We start from the raw sequence: 20,562 nt of genomic DNA, 5'->3' as shown, positions 1-20,562 counted from the left end.
ATAAGCATTGCAGACTCATGGCATACCCACAGCACATGATGTACTGAAGTTAACTGCTTGCAGTAGGCAAACCGGGGCATTTTTATCCATGCTCCAGGAGTGGAGTGGAGGTGGAGACTTTAATTAGACGGGTTCCAAGAGCTAATTAAAGTGCCCTCAGTGTCTTGTGTATCTGTCCCCACACTTCAAAATGGCAGTGGGGGAGCTTTAAAACTTGTTCAATGAGCCATTTTGAAGTGTGGGAACACTGATAGAGAAGACGCAGAAACTTCTGGAGTGTGCTAATTAGCACACTCCAGTAGACTTGATTAATCAAGCAGATTAATTGAGTCTGCTGCAACACTCCTCCCCACACATCTAGAGGCACCCCATAGCATTGGCCATGTGTAGGGGGTGCACACGGAGATTAGCCGTGCACCCTCTGGAAACACCAGCTGCAAAACCAGAAGTGCTGGCCGCTGGTATATCTGGGCTCGGCCACAAGGGACCCCCTCACCCCCAGTCGGCAGTCAGCTGCTGGGGGGACCTCTCCCCCCAGTCAGTGATCTGGTGCCCCCCCCCCCGTACTCAGGAGGCACCAGTTGCCCACGCCTCATAATATTACCTTGTCTGTATCACTGAATGGCAAAGTGCTGTGTTGTCATCACCCATTGACTTCCAGGGTCATCTCTCTGCTTCAGCTCTTAGTATGATTTACGTTGCTATACAGAATGCGTGTAAATTATATCAGTGTAAATGTGGTGTGTCTCTAGTCTTTCTTAAACTCTTCAGCAGAGCTATGGCAATGCTGCCAGTTGTTTTCTGTGGGAAAATTTTTACTTGTATCAAAACAAAAAAAATCAGTTTTTTTCAATAAAAATTACTAGGTTTTCTAGGTGCCTCAGTAATTCTAAAAAACTAAGGAAAGCTAAAATGGAATACTGCATCTTGATAACTTTTTATAACATATTAAAATACCAAAAAAGTCTGCATTTATTTTTTTTTCATTGAAAAACTGGGACATTTTTACCACCACTAAACATTTGCTTTACTTCTCTTTGACAACCTCCCCCATCAGCACCCACACCTCAAACATTCGCTCATCAATATAATGTTTCATTACAAATTACAACCAAATCTAGCTTTCACTTCATGGCAATATATGGATTTGTGGGGAGGAGTTTATCAGAGCTGCCAAATGAAAGCTGACAATTACCATAGTCTTCTCAGGCTTTGAACTTAGGTAAACTATACAATCAATATTGAAAAGCTTTTTCTCAAATGTTGAAATAGTTGCATAGTTTTTTTCCAGCTCTCAGTATTACATAGATGGTAGGACGCTATACTCTGTTCTCACAGTTCCTTATTATAAATGTAAAGTCTGATCATTTTGCAGCAATATTGTTTTCAAATTTGCGCTATACAGCTTAAATCTGACACCACAACTTTAGGGCCTTTATAAGTCTTTGATATGAGCTAAATAAGCAGAAGGTATATGATACATGCCACTGTCCTGTTGTAGAGATTCTGGACGTTTGAAAGTAACTATTATATTCATGTTTCCCACTGTAGCTGTGGTGCACATTTCATGAGAGATCCGTGGTCAAGGGAGCATGCCAGAAAGCCCTTGCTGACCTGAAACTGGATTACCTGGACCTCTACCTTATCCATTTTCCTATGGGTTTCAAGGTAGTGTAACTCCTTGTTCTTTTTCCTCCTCCCTGACCTGACAGAATCCTAGAGTGCTCTCTCCTCACCATCCTGCAGACAGTCAAGGAGGGATTGGCCTCCTTTTTGAAATGTATCTGGTTTTATTTGCTTATGTCTTTTCTGCAACAAAAATGTGAAGTCACTTCAATTTTCTTCCTCTTCCTGGAAAAGGAAGAGTTAAGGCTGAGTTTACTGTAGTGTGAACATAGGTTTGGAGTAGGGCCTTCCACATCTAGACCTGTTCAGCTGGGGAGAATTGCATTGTTAATGGAAATCCTGAGTGGTCCTCAGGAAAGTACAATTGTGTATCATATTTAATAGGTTGTGAGCTTTATAAGGTGGAATAATGCTGTGTCTCTTCCACTTGTGGTGGCCCTGGCCCTTCCTAGGCTGAGTATCAACAGAAGATGAAGAAGTAGCAGAGTTAGCTGTATTTATTCACTGGAATAAAATTCTATCCTAAAGAATGGGGGAGTTCTTCCTCCATCCTTCCGTGTCTCTTGATTTATTAAATAATTACCTGATCAGAGATTACTAGTTCTCATCTCCTTGCCACAGATCACATCACCATACACTGTTCCCAGTTCAACGAGGTAATCAAGTTTGTGTATAGCTGTTAAGAACATGAGTGCTACCATTGATCCAACATAATGTATATATTTAGTACTGTGTTGAGCTGGATTCTGTGAATACTGTCAAACTTGTAGAATTTTGGCACTCTAACTCTGAATGTTCAGTTCTGAAAGCAAATCTCTCTCTTCTGATCTGAAATTCCAGGCTGGTGAGGAGAGTCATCCAATGGATGACAAAGGTATGGTTATCCCCAGTAACACGGATATTCTGGACACATGGGAGGTAGGTTAATATTCACTCCATTTTGCTGAGTCAGAATTAGAGACTGAATAGAAATCTGTATGCAAGGGCAAATTAAGACTGTGCCAGGCTGTACTTTGGAGGGGGGTCTACACATTCACTCCTTTGTGCTTCCAGTAGCTTCCTCCCCTTGTTTTTTTGAAGCAACAGGCTCTCAAAAGCTACCACTGAGCCAGGTTCTTATTCCATGGTCTATCTGGCAGACAGGTTAGCCTGGCCCTGGCAGCATACCTCTAATTGGAATGACAATCCCTTAAGCTTCCAGCCTCCTGCCCATTCAGGTACAGGGAACTGTTGTATACAATAAGGGGCTTCACACAGGGATTTTCCATTACCAGGAATTCAGGGTCTCTACCTGTCCTGCATATTCCTTTTGAATGGCATAATTCCAAGTCTGCTGCTGCCACCTCAGCTCAGATGACATGGGTTAATGGAGTGGTTTTGTATAACACAGTTCCTTTTTTCCAGCGGCTTTGGTAGCTCCAGTTGGGTGGCCCCCTAAGCCTGTGGGTACATACTTTTCCAGCTCAGATTACAGCTGGATCTGCAGACCCAGAAGCAAATGCCTGTTGCAGTCTAGCCTCTGAAGAGCTTAGAGCTTGTAGCCAGTGAGCCTTATAGATGAAAGATATGTTGGCAGAGTGTAAGAGAAGCAACAGGTTGGCAGAGTTGTGAAGTTCGTATTGGGTGTGACGTACAGTACATTCTGTTGTTTTAGGAATGTGGGTAGGACAGGAAGGGAATGATTACTGGGGTCCAAGCTAGAGACACGAGCTACTTGCCTGCAGTCTGGGAACTCTTTTTCCATACAATAATGTTACAACTCAAAGTGAGAGTAAAAGGATATGGGGTCAGTAACCAACAAAGGCTAAGTAAGGTCTGGGTTCCTCATCTCTGTTTTGTCATATCAGAAACTACCCGAAAGACTTATCAAACTGTAATTTCCTCTGCTTCTATAAACTGAGCCAAAAAGTGCTTCATATATGAAAACTTTCTCTTAGAGAGATGTGTGTCTCATTCAGAAGGTTTTCTGCCCACATCACCTTCCCCACATGGACTCTTGGTAACTGGACATGCTTGGACCATGCACTAACTCAGCTACAAAGACTCTAAGTAAGAAGGGACAATTGGATCACGTGGCTTGATTTCCAACAGTTTATTCTGCCTTAATAAAAAGAAAAAAAGCCAAACTGGTAATAACACCACCAGATACATGATGGCATTGTCTTGATCCATTAGGCTATGGAAGAGTTGGTAGATGCAGGTCTGGTGAAAACCATTGGGATCTCCAACTTCAACCATGAACAGATTGAAAGACTCTTGAACAAGCCTGGGTTAAAATATAAGCCTGTAAATAACCAGGTAAGATGCTGATTTCCACTGATCTCTGCTGAATATGCATCTACTGGCTGAGCTACACATTTGTACTAAATTACCAAAAGGCTTTTGGGACACAAGAAAGCAGTGATGTGTGAGGAGCAATATAGTAAACGGAGAACTATTTGTGAGATTGGTCAGTTGAGTAAATGCAGCTTGGCACCTCTCATGTACTTTGTACTGCTTGTGTGGTATGGACAATATACTTCATAGCAGAAGGTATAGATGTATAGATACTTTCACACCCTGCTGGATACCTAAACCAAAGAGTTCCAGAACACTACTAAATAAGATGCATACAGTTCAGCTTACAAGCTATTTTTGCCTTCTTTCTTGTACATTGTTTTCATTATGCCAGACTTGTAGCCCTGGAGATCTCTGAATCCTGAAAATCCCTTTTCATAAAGTGCTCACACCTTCATTAAATGACTCTTGTACTTTGAAACAGTGTTGTAACCTCCATGTTATATGGCAATTAGATTACTGGTTGATGAATTGATTCGTTCCCATGCCTGATATATAGGCTTTTCCTTTGTACCTTTTGTTGGATAGACTAGAGACCCTGTGGTACTGACCCTATCTTGCTAAGGCTTCAGCAAAACCTTCATTCAACAAGGCCTCAGCTTCTACCAAGCCTCCTTCCCTGTCTGTTTTCTTAGCTTAACAAAATTTCTGCTTCTAACTAAGTGCCCTCCTCCCCTTCCCTTTTTCTTCCTGGAAGATAATATCAGGCTCAATTGGGCTGCCAAAAATATGACTCGGGAGTCTCAAGGCCCTTGCAGACTGCACCTGGAAGATAAGACAAGTGACAGAAAAATAGGGAGGTTTGAGGGGAGGTTCAACAATAAGGAGCAACCAACTGGTACACATACCAAAGTAGTGACATAAGGCACACTTTGGCATGGGTACCTGTATGGTAAAAAATCCTGCAGTTAGGATGGAAGAATCTCATGCACTGCTACAGCCTGGGAACTGACTGGCTAAGCAGCAGCTCTTCATAAAAGTACCTGGGGATAACAGTGGACAGTAAGCTGGATATGAGTCAGCAGTGTGCCCTTGCCAGGAAGGCTAACAGCATACTGGGCTGCATTAGTAGAAGCGTTGCCAGCAGATCAAGGGAAGTAATTATTCCAGTCTATTCTGCACTAGTCAGGCCACATCTGAAGTACTGTATCCAGTTTTGGGCCCCTCACTATAGAAAGGATGTGGGTAAGTTGGAGAGAGTCCAGTGGAGAGTAGCAAACATGGTTCAAGGGCTGGGGCAAAAGACTTCTGAGGAGAGGCTGAGAGAACTGGGCTTATTTAGTCTGCAGAAGGGAAAACTGAGAGGGGATTTAATAGCAGCTTTCAACTACCTGAAGGGTGGTTCCAAAGAGGATGGAGCTAGACTGTTCTCAGTGGTGGCAGATGACAGAACAAGTTGCAGCAAGGGAGGTTTAGATTGGATTTTAGGAAAAATTTTCTCGCTAGGAGGGTGGTGAAGCACTGGAACAGGTTACCCAGAGAGGTGGTGGAATCTCCGTCTTTGGAGGTTTTTAAAGCCCAGCTTGACACAGCCCTGGCTGGAATGATCTAGTTCAGGATGGTCCTGATTTGAGCAGGGGGTTGGACTAGATGACCTCCTAAGGTCCCTTCCAAGCTTAATTTTCTACGATTCTAATATAACTCTTTTAAAGCACCAAACCTTTAAAGCTGCAAACATATGTTGCCTTTTTGCTGCAATAAAACAAATTGTGGTGACACAAAGGACATTTGTTCCTAGTAGCACAGTTTTCCCACTCTGTCAGCTGGTTTGTCTTTGTTTTTGCAGATTGAATGTCATCCGTATCTCACCCAGGAAAAGCTGATTAAGTATTGTCAATCCAAAGGAATCACTGTGACTGCGTACAGTCCCCTTGGCTCCCCTAGTAGACCATGGTAAGAGTATTTGTGGCCTTTCTCTGTTTGGAGAGGTAGGGTGTGCGTATGTGCGTGACTTGACTGTTCTGAGAGAAATTTTATGAACAATGAGATCCATGATGGATGGTGCCTTCCCATGCTTAATATACTAGGCCCTTGTTATCCTTTTCCTCTTTATAGGGCCAAACCAGAGGACCCTACTCTTCTGGAAGATCCCAAGATTAAAAAGATTGCAGTTAAACACAACAAAACTTCTGCTCAGGTATGATGGGGTCACCTTGCCTCTTTTTAATTGTCTTGCAGGAACATTCACTTCACTTCATTAACAGGGAGACTTGTTAGAAATGTTATTGTCTTTTTAATTGCTTTCAAAATAGAGGGATAATCAGGGAGCAAGTAATTGCATCTAGAAAGAAAAAAGACCTTACAGGTCTTTATCATATGCTGCTAATGATTAGGTTTAAAGATGGAAGAACAAGCATATACCTGGCAATACTGAATTGTTACCGTGAACTCTAGCAATTAAATGAGAGTATGGAAAATTTGAACACTGAGTATTCAGCCTTCCTAACCTAGCATCCTACTGAACTCATCATGAAGGCCTTATTTCTTCACCATTGATTAAGGCTGGTTGTTTTTTCTTAGTTTTCTAGTGTGCATTGTTGAAAATTGCTTACAGCTGCTGTGTGGCAATGTTTGTACCTCTTTATGGAATTTTACTCAGAGGAATGTTTCAGGAATAGTAATTCCAGACATCCTTCCAGACAAATACAATCCAAGCAGAGTGGATTGAAAAGTGGTACATCTTTGCCAAAAAACAATCCTGAAAAATCTGTCTCATCTCCTCCCTCCTTCTCCATTTCTCACTGTCCAACACGCACACACGTCTTTTTGTTTGAAGATTTTCAAATGTTTTGACCAGCTCCAAATGGGAATATTTACTGGATATTATGTTAAGGCCATCATGATTATATAAGCTTAACTCCTGAGTAACATAAATCGGAAGTTTCACTCAGCATTTAAAAGAAAAACTATCCTGTTGGCATTGAAAATGATGACGTATCAAAATAGTAAATAGTAAGTGTGTTTACAAACTGTGTACTTCACCTACTGGATGGAATCTGTTGCTCAAACTATTAAGTGGATCCTTCTGAACAACAAACTGGTTTTCTGCAACCATGATTGGTGTATTTGAATGTAAAACATGGTAAATGCCCTGAAAAATGTGTTAAGAACAGCCAACCCTGTAATGACTGATAGCTTCTGTGTCAGCAGCATTCTGGGTCTTTGTTCACAGGTTTTGATCCGATTTCACATTCAGAGGAATGTGGCTGTCATTCCAAAGTCGGACAAACCACATCATATTGAGGAGAACTTCAAGGTAACATTTCAAATTGGAATGTTGCATGTCCATACTCTCTCATTATTCCGAAGTCTACTTTAGAGGGAAGGGAAGGGGAAGGGGAAAAGTACTGCATATATAGCTACATATGAAAATAAGTGTGTATACCTTTTATTTCCTAAATTTTCAACTAAGAGAAAACCAAGTTAGTATCATCACACCTCCTACCATGTTTCCTAGCTTCTTGATAGCCAAGACTGAATTCTGCCCCTGTGCACCTAGCATTAGACTTAAAAGCACAAGAGGCAGTTTGGATGAAAAAAAGACCATGTAGCAAGGAGATGAATAAGGCCTCTTAGAGCAATAGGTGATGATGATGATTCCATACAGAAAAGGTCAGTTATAGCTCTTTGGTCATGACCTAAGAACAAGTTAAGACAGTTATTCCACAGAGCACAAATTAATACATGGCGCTTGCTGCTACAAGATTATCATTGTCACCAAGGCCCAAATCCAACGCTTCCTTTAAAAGGTTTAAGTTGAATGTACCTGGCTAATGAGTTGCTTAAGGGGGATATTTCTGACCACTTACATGAAGTTGAGATCCTACTCTTTAAAGCAGGTGCATAACTGTTGTAGTTGCAGAGAAATAATCCCCATGGGGAATGGCAGAGAGGAGGCCGATTCTTCTCACCTTTCAGACAAATAGCCTCATGATTAGGATACTGGCCTAAAGATTGAAAGGTCCAAGTTCTAGACCACTCTTCTTCAGAGACGGTTTGAAGCTGCATCTCCTCTTTCCTGCCAGAGTGCCCTAACGACTGGGTCTACTGTGGAAACTGAACTGTTGGGCAGTCCAGAGTGGAAAAGATGTGTGGGACTAGAAGGAAGGTAAGGTTGAAGGAGCTTTCCTCTGTAGTTCAGGGAAGTTTAATGTTCCTCTGGAAGGTTCCTGGCCTGAGCCTCACAGGCAAGCTTTCTTCCATCTGCCCCACTGAATTGGCATCTCTTCCCCTCTTGGCTGCCCAATGGCCCAGCTTCAGAAGCAGATGCACTTCTTGCTCTACCTAGATGCTGGCCCCATCTAAAGTAGACCTAGATGCCCAAAGACAAAAATATTTGCATAATATTATTAAGGAGCATTATAGTTTGATTGTGAATCTTCCTTTTTCCTCACATGCGGACGTACCTCCAATAGGACTCTTGCTAACGTAAACAGGATGATGGGAGAATGATCACACAAGCAGCCTTCATTGCCATATAGAATTACTTGCTCATAGTCCTACAGAAACCATTGCATGTACTCAGGGAATTTGGAGGCTCATCTGCCCTTAGAATATAAGGTGTCTGCTTTGCAGTTTGCTTCTTACAGAAGTTACCAGAACTCATTTGAGGTTTATTCTCTGCCAAAGAAACACAGGAGTATAAAACACATTATTCTCTGAAGAGTTTCTGGACTTCGTGAGAAGAAACAGATGATAAACTCCTCTATCTTGCAGATATCTTAGTGCCAGGTATTCTATCCAACTAAGTATTTAAACAGCTTTGTTGTTGAGGGCAGTTACTCCCTTACTTTAGGTTTTATGTTAGGCACACTCAGCAAATAAAAACTAAGTGAATGGGATGCTGTCTTTTTCAGGTGTTTGATTTTGAACTGACTCAAGAAGAGATGGAATCAATCCTCAGCTTCAACAGGAACTGGAGAGCTGTTACTGTGCTCCCGTAGGTGTTGCCTTCTTACACTATAAAACAGTAAAACTGTTAGTTATGCACTGCTGCTGCTTGTAGCTGTATGCGGTTTCTGAGCAGGTAGAGTTTTACATTTCGGACATTGAGTAGGAAGCTAAATTGTTGGACTAGTGAAGTTAAGCAGGAAGTGAGCCTTTACAGATCATCTCTTTAGGAGGTATTGGACTTTTTGGCTCAATGTCCTAACTAATAACTATGTCAGTGATGTGTCTTTTAAACCAAGTTTTGTGTTATGGAGTGGGAGGAGTGAGGCCAGAAATCCTTTTGGGACCAAATCCAATTGCTTGCATATGTGGCATTTAGAGCCATGTTAATCATGCCTTCCTTGTTCTAGCCTGCTTATCTTAAGCATGTGCAGATGGACTCAGCTGTAGCTCCTTATAATAGCCCCTTATATTCTATTCCTCTTCAGTTCCTGGGGAATTGTGCAAAAAAAAAAAAAGAGAAAAGATTCCATAAGTAAATACCAGAACAGGTAAGCTATTGGCCTTCAAAAGTGGAAGGGCCTAATGGTCTGCCTAACAGTCATTAGTTGTTTCTTTTCCTCTGCCTAACAGTCATTAGTTGTTTCTTTTTTGAGACTGTTTCTAAGTCATAGATTCCTACCAAGGGGGGAGCTAGATTGGCCCTACTGGTTGCGTCTATATGACAATGCTGACTGCACAGTCATTTGGTACTTGTATAAACGAGTACTAAATGATTGTGCAGTAGCTTTGCTAAATGACTTTTAGGTGACACTGACTGCACAGTTGCTCGTTCCTACTGCACAGTAGCATCGCGTCACACTTCCTGCCATGCAATGCTACTATGCAGTAGGAACAAGCTACTGCACAGTCAGCGTCTCATGTAGATGCACCCAGTGTCTACAGTCAGGAATTGCTTAACATTTGCTTATGCACTATTCAAACCCTGCATCTTCTAAGAGATACATATATATTCAAATACTGAGAATAACCTCTCCGTGCTCTCTCTCTCCCCTTAGGGCTGTCAATCACAAGGACTACCCATTCAAAGCGGATTACTGAAACTGTAGTAGCCAAACACGGAAGAAATACCAGAGTGAAAGACTCTTCTTTTCTGTAGTTCTTTTTTTCTTTTCTGCCCATTGTGGTATTTTTTTAAACAAACTTAGATACTTGACAGAAGAAATCTTTTGTTTTTAGGGGGGGTTGTTGTTGTTTTTTTCAGGAGGGGGAGGGGGAGCATTGTTGAAAAGGCAGTTCAACAGAATGCATCCAAAGGGGCTAGAGTTGCCTATTGCCGAGCTGGTTAGCACGAATCATTTCTAGGCTAAAACTAAATAACATAATTTCCTTCTTTTTCATTCCATTTATTTATCTGTTTGTGTGACTAAGTCGAAGCTGAGCTATATAACTAAGGTCACTAGTTATTCAGAGGGGTAAAGGAGAGAGGTACCAACATATCACTGCCCAAGTGTCAATAGACATTGTATTAACTTCATAACTCTCCATGCAGTTGTGAGTGCTCTGTCAAGTAATTACAGTGTGAATCTCTAATGTATGAGTCCTTAAATAATTCAGAATACAAGTATTTGAATAATTGCTGTACAGTTCAGTGTATTAAACACAGTGCTTCAGTTGTTTTATGGAGCCTGTTCTTGACTTGGTCTTTTGTATACATTCAAGCCAAAGTAAGTTTGTACTCATGTTTCCTAGAGGCACAGAAAATGGATTCTTATCTTTAATTTCTATGGCAAAAAGGCAGGTAGGGGTGTGTGTGTGTGTGTGTGTGTGTGAGAGAGAGAGAGAGAGAGAGAGAGCATGCATGTGTGTGCATATACTTGTGCATTTTTTTTCAACTTGTACTTTCCATCTTGAGCATCAGATCTACCAATTGAAACAAAAATCCAGGGAGGTGAAGGGTAGGAGGACATGCATGGTGTGACAGGAATTGTAGGCTATATTGCCTTACTGAGATGAGTTGAACATATATGGGTAGAGACAGGCACTCACCACTGGTGATTAACCCATGCATTCACCTGGGTATCTGCATACCTAGTCCTTATGAAAAAATAAGACTGAATTTGTTTCGGTAGTATTAGGCATGAAGTGTGATTGTCATTACACAACTTGGAGCCATTGGTCAAAACAGCCTTTGAAATATGCCCTGGATCTACAGAAAGTAAACAGGAACAAGAACCATATGTCCAAAAAAATACTAGAGTAGGGGCAGGAAAAATACGGTCAAGTAATTTCATCCAGCCTGTGGGTGGGTGCCCACCAATTAATTGTATTCTGCCTACCCCACAGCTGCCCTTGGTGCACTCACATGAGGCTTGGGCTTGCCCACTCCTGCTGGGGCAGCGCACTGCATTCCCAACCTCATGTAGGGGACAGCCCGGCCCTGGCTCCAGCCACGCACATCTTCTGAGCAGACCTGTTGTTGCCGCTGCTGAGGGAACTGCTTAGGTCCCCTGGCTCCTCCTCGTGTCTCTGTTGCGGCACTCCAGGCAGCAGGTAGGGAAGTGCTGGGGGGTGGGGAGAAGCTGCACCTGGGTGGAAGTGTGGAGCCCAAGACCTGTGCCCAGCAAGGCAGGGGGAGTGTAGAGCCTGGTTTGACTCGGTTCCATTGCATGGGATTCACATGCAGCTCCCAAGACTTGTATGCCACTGTGGAGAAGCCCTACGCGATGAAGCCAGCAGCCTTTGCCACTCTCTGCTGTCATATAAAGATCCCAGGACTCTGCGGGGATCCCTGCATGGATGGAGCCAGGCCAGCTCAGCTCTGCTCCCTGCTTCTCAGATGGAATCCTGGGATGTGCACATGGTGGCAGGGAGCAGGGCCAGGCTGCTGGCTTCATCATGCGGGACTCCCCTCTTGTGGCACACAGCTCTGGCCAGGTCCCAGGCACTGTATGTGAGATGGGGGAAGCCTCGCATGATGGAGAGAGAGTGGCCAGGCCCTGCTCCCTTCTGCCACATGCAGCTTCTGGAAGTGGCCGAAGCTGTGCGCCACTGGGGGGTTCTACCTGTGTAGACCATAAGTGTCCTGAGGGCCGGCCACTCGCTGTTGCTACTGCAGGTGGCAGGGGATGTGCACCATGGGGGGGCATGTGGGGGAGCCACACCCCCACACACCACTCAACCCCACATGCCCACAACTACACCCCCTACACCCCTCCACAAACTCCACACCCACACACATGCACACCCCACTACACACAACCCCTCTCCCCCACACACACCTCCCACACACTGTACAAAAGTAAAACTTTTTTATACAATCACCTCTATATGCGCCATGCAAACAAATGTAAATCAAGACAAATATTTTCTGAAATAAAATTAAAAAATGTTATAGCAGATGTTTGATTTTTAGCATAACATTTGTTTTGTCTCTGGTTCCAAGATTGCACCACTCCCTTCCTCCCCCCTCCCAAAAGCAGTACTTCTGGGAGCAAGGGGGAGGGATTTCTAGTGGCAAAGGTCCCAGTATGGTGACCAGGGAGCAGGGCACCCATCAAGGCACAGGGCCACCCTTGCAGCCCTCAACAGCTCACCAAAACTGATTAAGTGGCCCTCTAGCTGAAATAATTGCCCACCCCTGTATTAGATTGACATATAGTCAGATAAATGATTTAGAATTCTTCATATCAGAGAAAATTAGGGTTGGGAGGGACCTCAGGAGGTCACATCTAGTCCCTGCTCAAAGTAGGACCATCATCAACTAGATCATCCCAGACAGGCCTTAAAAATAAAAAAACTAAATCATCCCATCCAGGCCTTAAAAACCTTGTCAAGCTAGGCCTTAAAAACCTCCAAGGACAGAGATTCCACCACCTCTGTAGGTAACTTGTTCCAGTGCTTCGCTACCCTCCTAGTGAGAAAATTTTTCCTAATATCCAACCTAAACCTCCCATGCTGCAGCCTTGAGACCATTATTTTGTCATCTGCACTGAGAAGTCTAGCTCCATCCTCTTTGAAACCCCCCTTCAGGTAATTAAGAGCTGCTATCAAATCCCCTCCCAGTCTTCTCTTCTACAGACTAAATAAATTCAATTCCCCCAGCCTTTCCTCAGAAGTCGTGTGCCCTAGCCCCTGAACTATTTGTGTTGCTCTCCACTGGACTCTCTCCAATTTGCCCACATCTTTTCTATAATGGGGGGCCCAAAACTAGATGCAGTACTCTAGATCTGGTCTCACCAGTGCAATAGAGTGGAATAATTACTTCCCTCAATCTGCTGGCAAAGCTCCTACTAATGCAGCCCTGTATGCTGTTGGCTTTCTTGGCAGCAAGGGCACACTGCTGACTCATATCCAGCTTATTGTCCACTGTAACCCCCAGATCCTTTTCTGCAGGGCTGCTGCCCAGCCAGTCAGTCCCCAGGTTGTAGTTGTACATGGGATTGCTCAGTCCTAAGTGCAGGACTTGGCACTTGTCCTTGTTGAACCTCATGAGAGTCCTTTGGCCCAATCCTCCAATTTGTCTTGGCCACTCTGAATCTTAGACCTACCCCCCCGCATATCTACTCTTCCCCCCCCCCCGCTTGGTGTCATTTGTGAACTTTCTGGGGGTACAATCCATCCCAACTCAGTTTGGCCTAAAATAAGGGAAGTTAAAAATACTAGCATAGTATTGTCTTTCCTAGGATTGGCAGTAGAAAGTGCCTGTTCTCAGGTTTCAGTTAATTTCCAGTTTGAGTAAAAACTGAGCTTTATATCAGTTCTTATTCACTGTCTGAGATATGATGGTGGCAATATCTAGTCAAATACAAGATGAGATTTTTCACCGAATCAATGTAAGGAAATCAAACCCTTCATTTTATACAAGGAAACTGCATTAAATACATGACCTATTTTTGAACAGCTGATGAAAGCAGCATGTGCTCAATAGTGGAAACCAAATATGAAGCTGATTAAAAGCAGACAACATTGTGCATAATTATAAAGTGCATGGCCTATATTGGACAAACAAGGATAGATTAGTACAGTTCATCTGAATAATAAAACACATAGTTTTGCCCACTGAGTGCAGTCCCCCTTAGCACTGACTCACACAATGAGTTGTGATGAGCTGCAGGATCATCATGACTTAAAATGCTGTTGACTCTGCTGGGTCCCAGCCAACAAGCTATATTATGAACCTTTTGGCTTTGGATTAATATCATGCATAGTATATACTATATATAAGTAAGTACCAAAGTCCTATGTGAAAATGTGTTTATGGAGTACCTATGCTAAATTTTGCAGCAGTTTCAAAAAAGGTAAAATGCATCAATTCTGGATGAACTAAGTATGCGGGTAGTCTATAAAATTTACTACAGCTATGTTTATTTCAAGGTCAGTTTTTTTCAAATATGTTCCTTCCATTTGCTCAGGGAAAGCAGGGGTCCAATGGTAAGGAAGGGGGGGTAGGGGCTGTAGTGGGAAGAAGTTGGGGTGCAGAGGGCAAAGGGGCTACCTGACCCCCAGATTTATTTTCCCTTCTGTAGCAGTGAGACAGAACCAAATTCAACACAAATGTCCAATAGTTAGATTCTATACCTAGAAAATTATATCAAATTTATAAATTTTCCATATATAGAATCTAATTATTAGGGCAGTCAAGTAAATATAGTATTTAAAATATGAAGCAGTCCAGTGCCTCTGAATCTGCCATTAAATCTCCCTTCAGCTTGCTATTTCTTGAGGTAGCACTAGGTACTAGAAACTTCAGTAAGAGGATCACTGTTAAGCTTTGCAAAGCACATTATTTAAATTGCAAAAATAACTGAGGTTTTAGTGATATTTTTATTGGACCAACTGTATAATTGGGAGACAGGTTAGGTAAATTTTTGGGTCTAGTGCCCTTCTTCAGGTTTGGTTTTCAAGCCCAAAAACTTGTCTAACATCTCTCCCAACTGTATGGTTTGTCTAATGAAAGATATCACCAAAACAACTTCTGATATATTTCCTTGGCCATCATGGTTACAACAACACTCCAACCCTACTTAAACTGAAGACTTAGTCACTTGAAAGAAGAAATGATAAATGCCTTGTGTGCCTTGACAAGGTAAATGCCTTCTGGAAAAAAAAAATATGATTACATAAAGGCCAACATATACACAAAAGGGGTTATATTAAGGTTGCATTAGCATGGACAGTAAAATGAATGTTTCAGTTTTCCAAACCATGCTGTGTTAAAGGAGTTGTGACTTGCTGGGTGTACTGAAAAAGAAAAATAATACTAAAAATAAGACTGAACATTTATAGCAATCATCTCATCCTCACAAATTACCAGGGTTTGAACCCTCAAACTTTAGCCCCTATAATTTGAGTTACAGGATTGACAAAGACAAGGGTACTTTAGGAAAATGAAGTGCTGCATCCAGAGAAGTGTTTTAGGGAGAAGTAGGCCCCTGTCTGTGGGAGGGGTAATGGAAGTAAGGAGGGACAGAGGGATGACTTCTGGCCACTAACCACTAGCAGCTCCTCCTCCAGACCCTCCAGTGGCCAGCCACTGCTTCACTTCGATGGTTAATTTACAGCTCCCTCCAATTAGTGGCTCTTTAAGCACATCTTCCATTCAGAACCTTCATATACCAGCAAGGTATATGTCTGGTGCCAATCTGTTTCCTTTCTACCTGGCTTTCTAGATGCAGACTGTGTCTTAGGTGGTGCCTTCTAAAAAGCTGCATTATATCTTCTTAACTGAATGGTATGTCTACGCTGCTCAACGTTGTCTTCAACTATGCCTATGCCATACTCTGTGCCCTGGATTTCCCACACACCATATGGAAAACCTTATTAACAATCACCAGCAATCTAGGATTATTGCACACATTAGACAGCACACAACCCTGCATAGCATTACGTAGAACATTGCCTTTTAGTCCCTTAAGGGGTTAATTCTTCTACCCCCCAGCCTTAATAACATAAAAGACAGAAGTCTGCCCCATTCACAAACCCCACCATTACTAGTGTTTCCTTAGGTCAAGTTTCTCCAGGAGAGTACCTGTGTTTTTTTGTTTTTGTTTTTTTTACCTGATTTGATGGGACCACCAGACACACTCCAAACCCTATGTGGAAGAGCAGCTTTGGGGAGGGAAGGACATCTGTAGCTGGTTCTTTATTTCCCTAAGGCTTCATTATGCAATCATCCAAGCATTATGACTTTGAAGACATGCACCTAACTTTTTTGGCAGGAAGAAGAAATACCACAAGTGCTATACAGAAAATGCTCGTCAAATTAGGTTCACAAAAGACTGCGCCAATAAAACAGAACTTACTGAATTTAACAGGTTGAATCGTAGAGCAGAATAAGAGAACCAGTCACCCTTACAAAGGCTAAAGCCACATACTAACACTTCCATTGCAAGTACAGGATAGTATATTGGCACCATGACAGACACTATAGGGCATCTATAGACATTACATTTTTCTAGGTTTAATTTGGGCTACAACTGTCACTATATACACATGGACACCTGTAGTCTGAATTAAAATTGGCTCCAGTCTGAACTAACTAATCCTCATTGAATGAGAATTAAAGTAATGAAGACTAGGGCAGTCCAAATTAGGCAAGTTAAACTGTATTAAACACGTATATATGATGAGGTTTTTAGAAAAAACACTCCTTAGGAACTCAGATAAGCAGATAGGTATTTCAAATATCATTCCACTCAAGGGAAACTCAGTTGGGTTTTTCCAACACAACAGAGCCTATCAGGCACAAATTAACACCTTTTATAAAGTCATATGTACCAACGACACCTCACAGGCTGCTTCCAGAATGTGGCACAGCAGACACATCTGCGGCACTGCGTACCGCACATTCAGCTGTTCTCCGAGCTGCAAGGGAGCAGCATGGGGGGCAGGGGTGGGTTTAACCCCTGGATATCCAGGGGTCAAAAAAGCCTGCACGCAAATATAAAAAAAGCAAAGCAGCATGTGCGAGGGCAGCACACGCCACTCAGAACTGGAGCCTGGCCAGCCAGCGCCACACTACAGGAAAAGTCAGGCTCTGAGTGGCAGGATCACCACTGCTGCAGTCTCAGGAGGACCCCAGAACCCCAGGTAAGGCTTCTGGGGCCAGCCCAGTGCAAGCCCCAGGCTCTCTTACCCCGCCCGGAGTAACCTGGTGCATGGCACAGGTGTTCCCTGGGGACAACCAGCAGCTGCACAAGGTGTGCCACTGCTTGTTGTCCCCAGGGGAAACAAACATGCCCACTTGTATGAATGGGCCACAGTGACTAAGTATCAGGTCAGTTGCATGGCATTTTAGACAACTGCAACAATGTAGCATTAGTTACACAGGCTTATTATTGCCTCCTAATTACTTCCCACAGCATAAACTCACACACCTAGGCCAAGAGCTGAGTGTGTTAAGGGGCTGTCAATGATCATCTGCTAAACCTTAATTCAAGTTGAAATTTGATTTGAGCTGTGTGATGTGAATCTGTTAACACGGCTTAGAAAACACTGAACATGTCTACAAACAGCCTATATTCTTTGAACTTCAGTCTGCAATGCATTCTTTGACATTACTATTAACATTTTTCCAGTTACAAACGGTGCATTCCAAATCATTAAACAGGGAGTGTTAATGGAAATACTCCATTTATTGTGGATGCAGCTTCAGAATACAATGGTTGAACAAATCTTTTTATTGCAGCTATCGAATGTATTTGAAAGATTCAGAGAGTGTGTACAATAACCCAAAACAAAAAGACAATTCATAGACAAAGCCAGGCACTCTTTGCACAGTTTCACTCCCTACAGGTAGCTAAATGCAGCTCTATATGTAAACAAGATGTTTCAGCTAAGCAGAGGAGCTCATCTTTGGACTGAAATACATTTTCCCCTCCTTTAAAAAAAAGTAAATCAGTTGCTACAAAAGATGACACAGTGAAAATGCACAAGAAAGCTCTTATGAATGCATTTATAGCTACTCTAATTGCCTTGTTTGTTCCACTCATACACTGTCAGATGTAAATGATAAACCTTATGTCACATAAATTCAAACCAAGCTGACTTCTTATAGCCTTGTGTTTACTATATACAAATAAAGTATTTGGGATAGAGTTTAAAAAATAAGAACACTGTAAGAGAGAAGTGTGTTCAGTTTGAGTACTTGAGTGTATCTAGTATACGGCACTGATGAATGGCAAGATTTAGTGTACAGTAATTTGAAACAAGCCCCAACTGTGTTTAGTTTTTTTATGGTAGTTTTTATATAAATTAAACTACAGTGTTTTATACAAGTGACTTATTTTTGACCCTCTATATCCTTATTTTTTTTGCTCTTAAAACTATAACTTTCTTTTTTAATTACCCATTATTGGGCTTCTGACATTTAAAAAAAATTAATACTTATCTCACCATTCCACTAATGGCATTTATGAAATCTTACTATAGAAAAGTGTGTGGTTTCATTTTTATTTTTTAAAAAAAGCTGTGATATTGGCTAATTATGTATGTTTATTACTAAATATAATACTCTACATGTATTAAAGCATTCTACCATTAGTAGTGCCTTAAAGCTAAACTTTGTAAAGCTATGTGTGTATATGTTCTAAATTGCAGTCAATTACTAGTCACTAACAAAAAAAAAATAAAGTATCAGTACCGCTGTCAGCTAACATAATCATCCAAATTTAGGTATTAACTTAAACTAGAATGGAAAAATTGATACTTTAAAAAAGTATAAAACAAAATTTCAACAAGTTATTGATGCAGTATTTTTCATGACATGGGCAACTTACAGAAAATATTACATTGTCAACTAAAGATACTTCTTCCATGCCTTAAAGTGCAGAAAGAAAGACTTCTGTATTCCAAAAGTAACCACTGTTTTTATAGGTTCACTGCACAACTTTTTTCATGCAACTCAATTTGTACATGCAGTTTTGAGTTGATCTCTCATGTCAGTTGGAATTGCTGTTCAGATACATAATTAGTTCTATCAGTAGAAATGTCGATATATTTCACAGCATGGGTTTCTTTAGGAATAAAGGCTCTTGTGCAAAGGCAGTACTATTATGATGAATGTCTAGACTGATTATTAAATACAGTGCTAATATACATGGTTTTAACTGGGATAATGCAAAAAAAAAACATTTGGTAAATAAACATAAATATAAAAAGCACAATTTAGCACTTTTTTTTTTCAACTGAGTTGGTCCAGCATCTTTAGTAGCCTCTTATGGTTCTTTCTCAAATTGTCTCAAACCTGCTGAGAAAAAGAAACATCAGAAATTGCTTGAAGTTAAAGAAGTGTTTTTAAATGGTTCTAAAGCAGAATCTTCTTAACTTGTAAGAACAATAGGGCAATGGAACAAGTTGCCCAGGGAAGTTGCAGATTTTTCCTTTATATAAAAGCTTCCAAGAAAAGCCCTATATGCTCTCTGTCTAGAACAGCTTAGTAACAGCTAGTCCTGCATCTGTTTAGGGGCTTTAGACTAGATGACCCTTAATGTCCCTTCCAACCATATGAATATGCCAATGCTATACAGAAGGCACAGTTCCCAAGTAACTCAAATATCTCCTCAGAGCACTTGTAAGAAGCAAGGCATAGTACAGACCTAACACCAAGCTTCTTGGCCAGTCAGTACACTCAGAAGTGCTCCATAGCTCCACTGGAGGAGCAAGATTTCATATGGGTATCCTTTCTAGTGAAAAACCTTTGAAGCAGATAGTGGGAGCACAATGGCCCTTCTATAAAGAAACTTCAAGTAGTACTACAAAGCATGTTCCCTACTCAGCATTTCCCAATGGTTGACAGTTGCTGATGTGCTAAGTTAGATTCCATTCTGGTCATCTCTTGAGCATATTTTTTAAAGCTACTTGCTGTGCTTGCAGTGGCAGGACACTGACAGTGACCTCATCCTCCTGCTTTACCTGTGGCCATTAAAGGGTATTATTAATGTATTTTGACTGCTAGTTGTGCACGAGGTTTGTTCCCAGAGTTTTAAGAACAAGTTAGACAAACATCTGTCTAGCATGGTTTAGATAGGATGACCCTGCCTTGAGCAAGGTTTGGATTAGATGATCCCCTGAAGTCACTTCCTGTCCTACTTTTCTATGATTCTAAAACTCTACAATTCCCAGAATAAAGGACAGCTAACCAAAGTCTGGCACTTGGAAGTTTTAATCTCAGTTCTTCTACTGACACCATCTCCACACATGGTTTGGGGCAAATTACTCGGTAGTGTTGTAATTGCTTAGATCTGGCCTACTCCCATAGAAATCAATGACAGAACAGAAAGCATCTAGCGCTGTGTCATTCTGGATATTTTCCTTAATTTCCTTGTCAAATAAGAACAAAGCTCACCTGATAGGACAGGTAGTTTTTATATAATGCATTTAGTTTTCACAGTGCCTACAAACATGGTAGCTATTGTTACAAGATCAATTTCTAAATGCCGGAGTGATAAAGCCCACTATGCACACATTAACCTTTGGATTGCGTTTTGTATCTTTCAGTCTGCTGTGTAGATTGCCATTGTTTTCTTTGCAAGGCTAAATTGAAAGGATGCTGTTGGATAGGCTTCTTGATTTTATTAAACAGTTAAAACTGATCAGTGAGATGTACCAGGCTTGAACCTCTCACACTTCCTTGGATTGGAAGGAGTGTTTTTTAAAGAACAATTTGAAGGAAAATTCTTTCTTTGTGAAAGAAGCGGGGAGGTTTTC

The 20,562-nt window shown here is 41.6% G+C and overlaps 2 protein-coding genes across 8 annotated transcripts in view; one reads left to right on the top strand and one right to left on the bottom strand.

Moving 5' to 3' along the window:
- The window catches only part of LOC109296257 (aldose reductase-like), a 19,949-nt gene extending 9,410 nt beyond the window's left edge, over positions 1 to 10,539 (top strand). Inside the window, exons 3-10 of the mRNA XM_019515582.1 lie at positions 1,552 to 1,668; positions 2,467 to 2,544; positions 3,802 to 3,924; positions 5,750 to 5,856; positions 6,019 to 6,100; positions 7,136 to 7,219; positions 8,820 to 8,902; positions 9,912 to 10,539. Coding sequence (XP_019371127.1) covers positions 1,552 to 1,668; positions 2,467 to 2,544; positions 3,802 to 3,924; positions 5,750 to 5,856; positions 6,019 to 6,100; positions 7,136 to 7,219; positions 8,820 to 8,902; positions 9,912 to 9,954 — 717 coding nt within the window. The 3' untranslated portion in view covers positions 9,955 to 10,539. The remainder of the gene's footprint in view (positions 1 to 1,551; positions 1,669 to 2,466; positions 2,545 to 3,801; positions 3,925 to 5,749; positions 5,857 to 6,018; positions 6,101 to 7,135; positions 7,220 to 8,819; positions 8,903 to 9,911) is intronic.
- Positions 10,540 to 17,470: 6,931 nt separating this feature from the next.
- CALD1 (caldesmon 1) overlaps positions 17,471 to 20,562 on the bottom strand; it is a 369,831-nt gene continuing 366,739 nt past the window's right edge. For 5 of the 7 annotated variants that reach the window (XM_019515575.1, XM_019515574.1, XM_019515580.1 and 2 more), the window contains one exon: positions 17,471 to 19,102. In XM_019515575.1, the coding sequence (XP_019371120.1) occupies positions 19,071 to 19,102 (32 nt within the window). In that variant the 3' untranslated portion in view covers positions 17,471 to 19,070. The remainder of the gene's footprint in view (positions 19,103 to 20,562) is intronic. The other 2 variants (XM_019515577.1, XM_019515581.1) reach the window with 1 other exon arrangement.

Source organism: Gavialis gangeticus, unplaced genomic scaffold (genome assembly GCF_001723915.1).
Source record: "Gavialis gangeticus isolate Ggan-Ray unplaced genomic scaffold, GavGan_comp1, whole genome shotgun sequence".
Lineage (NCBI taxonomy): Eukaryota > Metazoa > Chordata > Crocodylia > Gavialidae > Gavialis > Gavialis gangeticus.
Note: the sequence above shows the minus strand (reverse complement) of the source record. Positions and strands in the feature narration are given on the sequence as shown.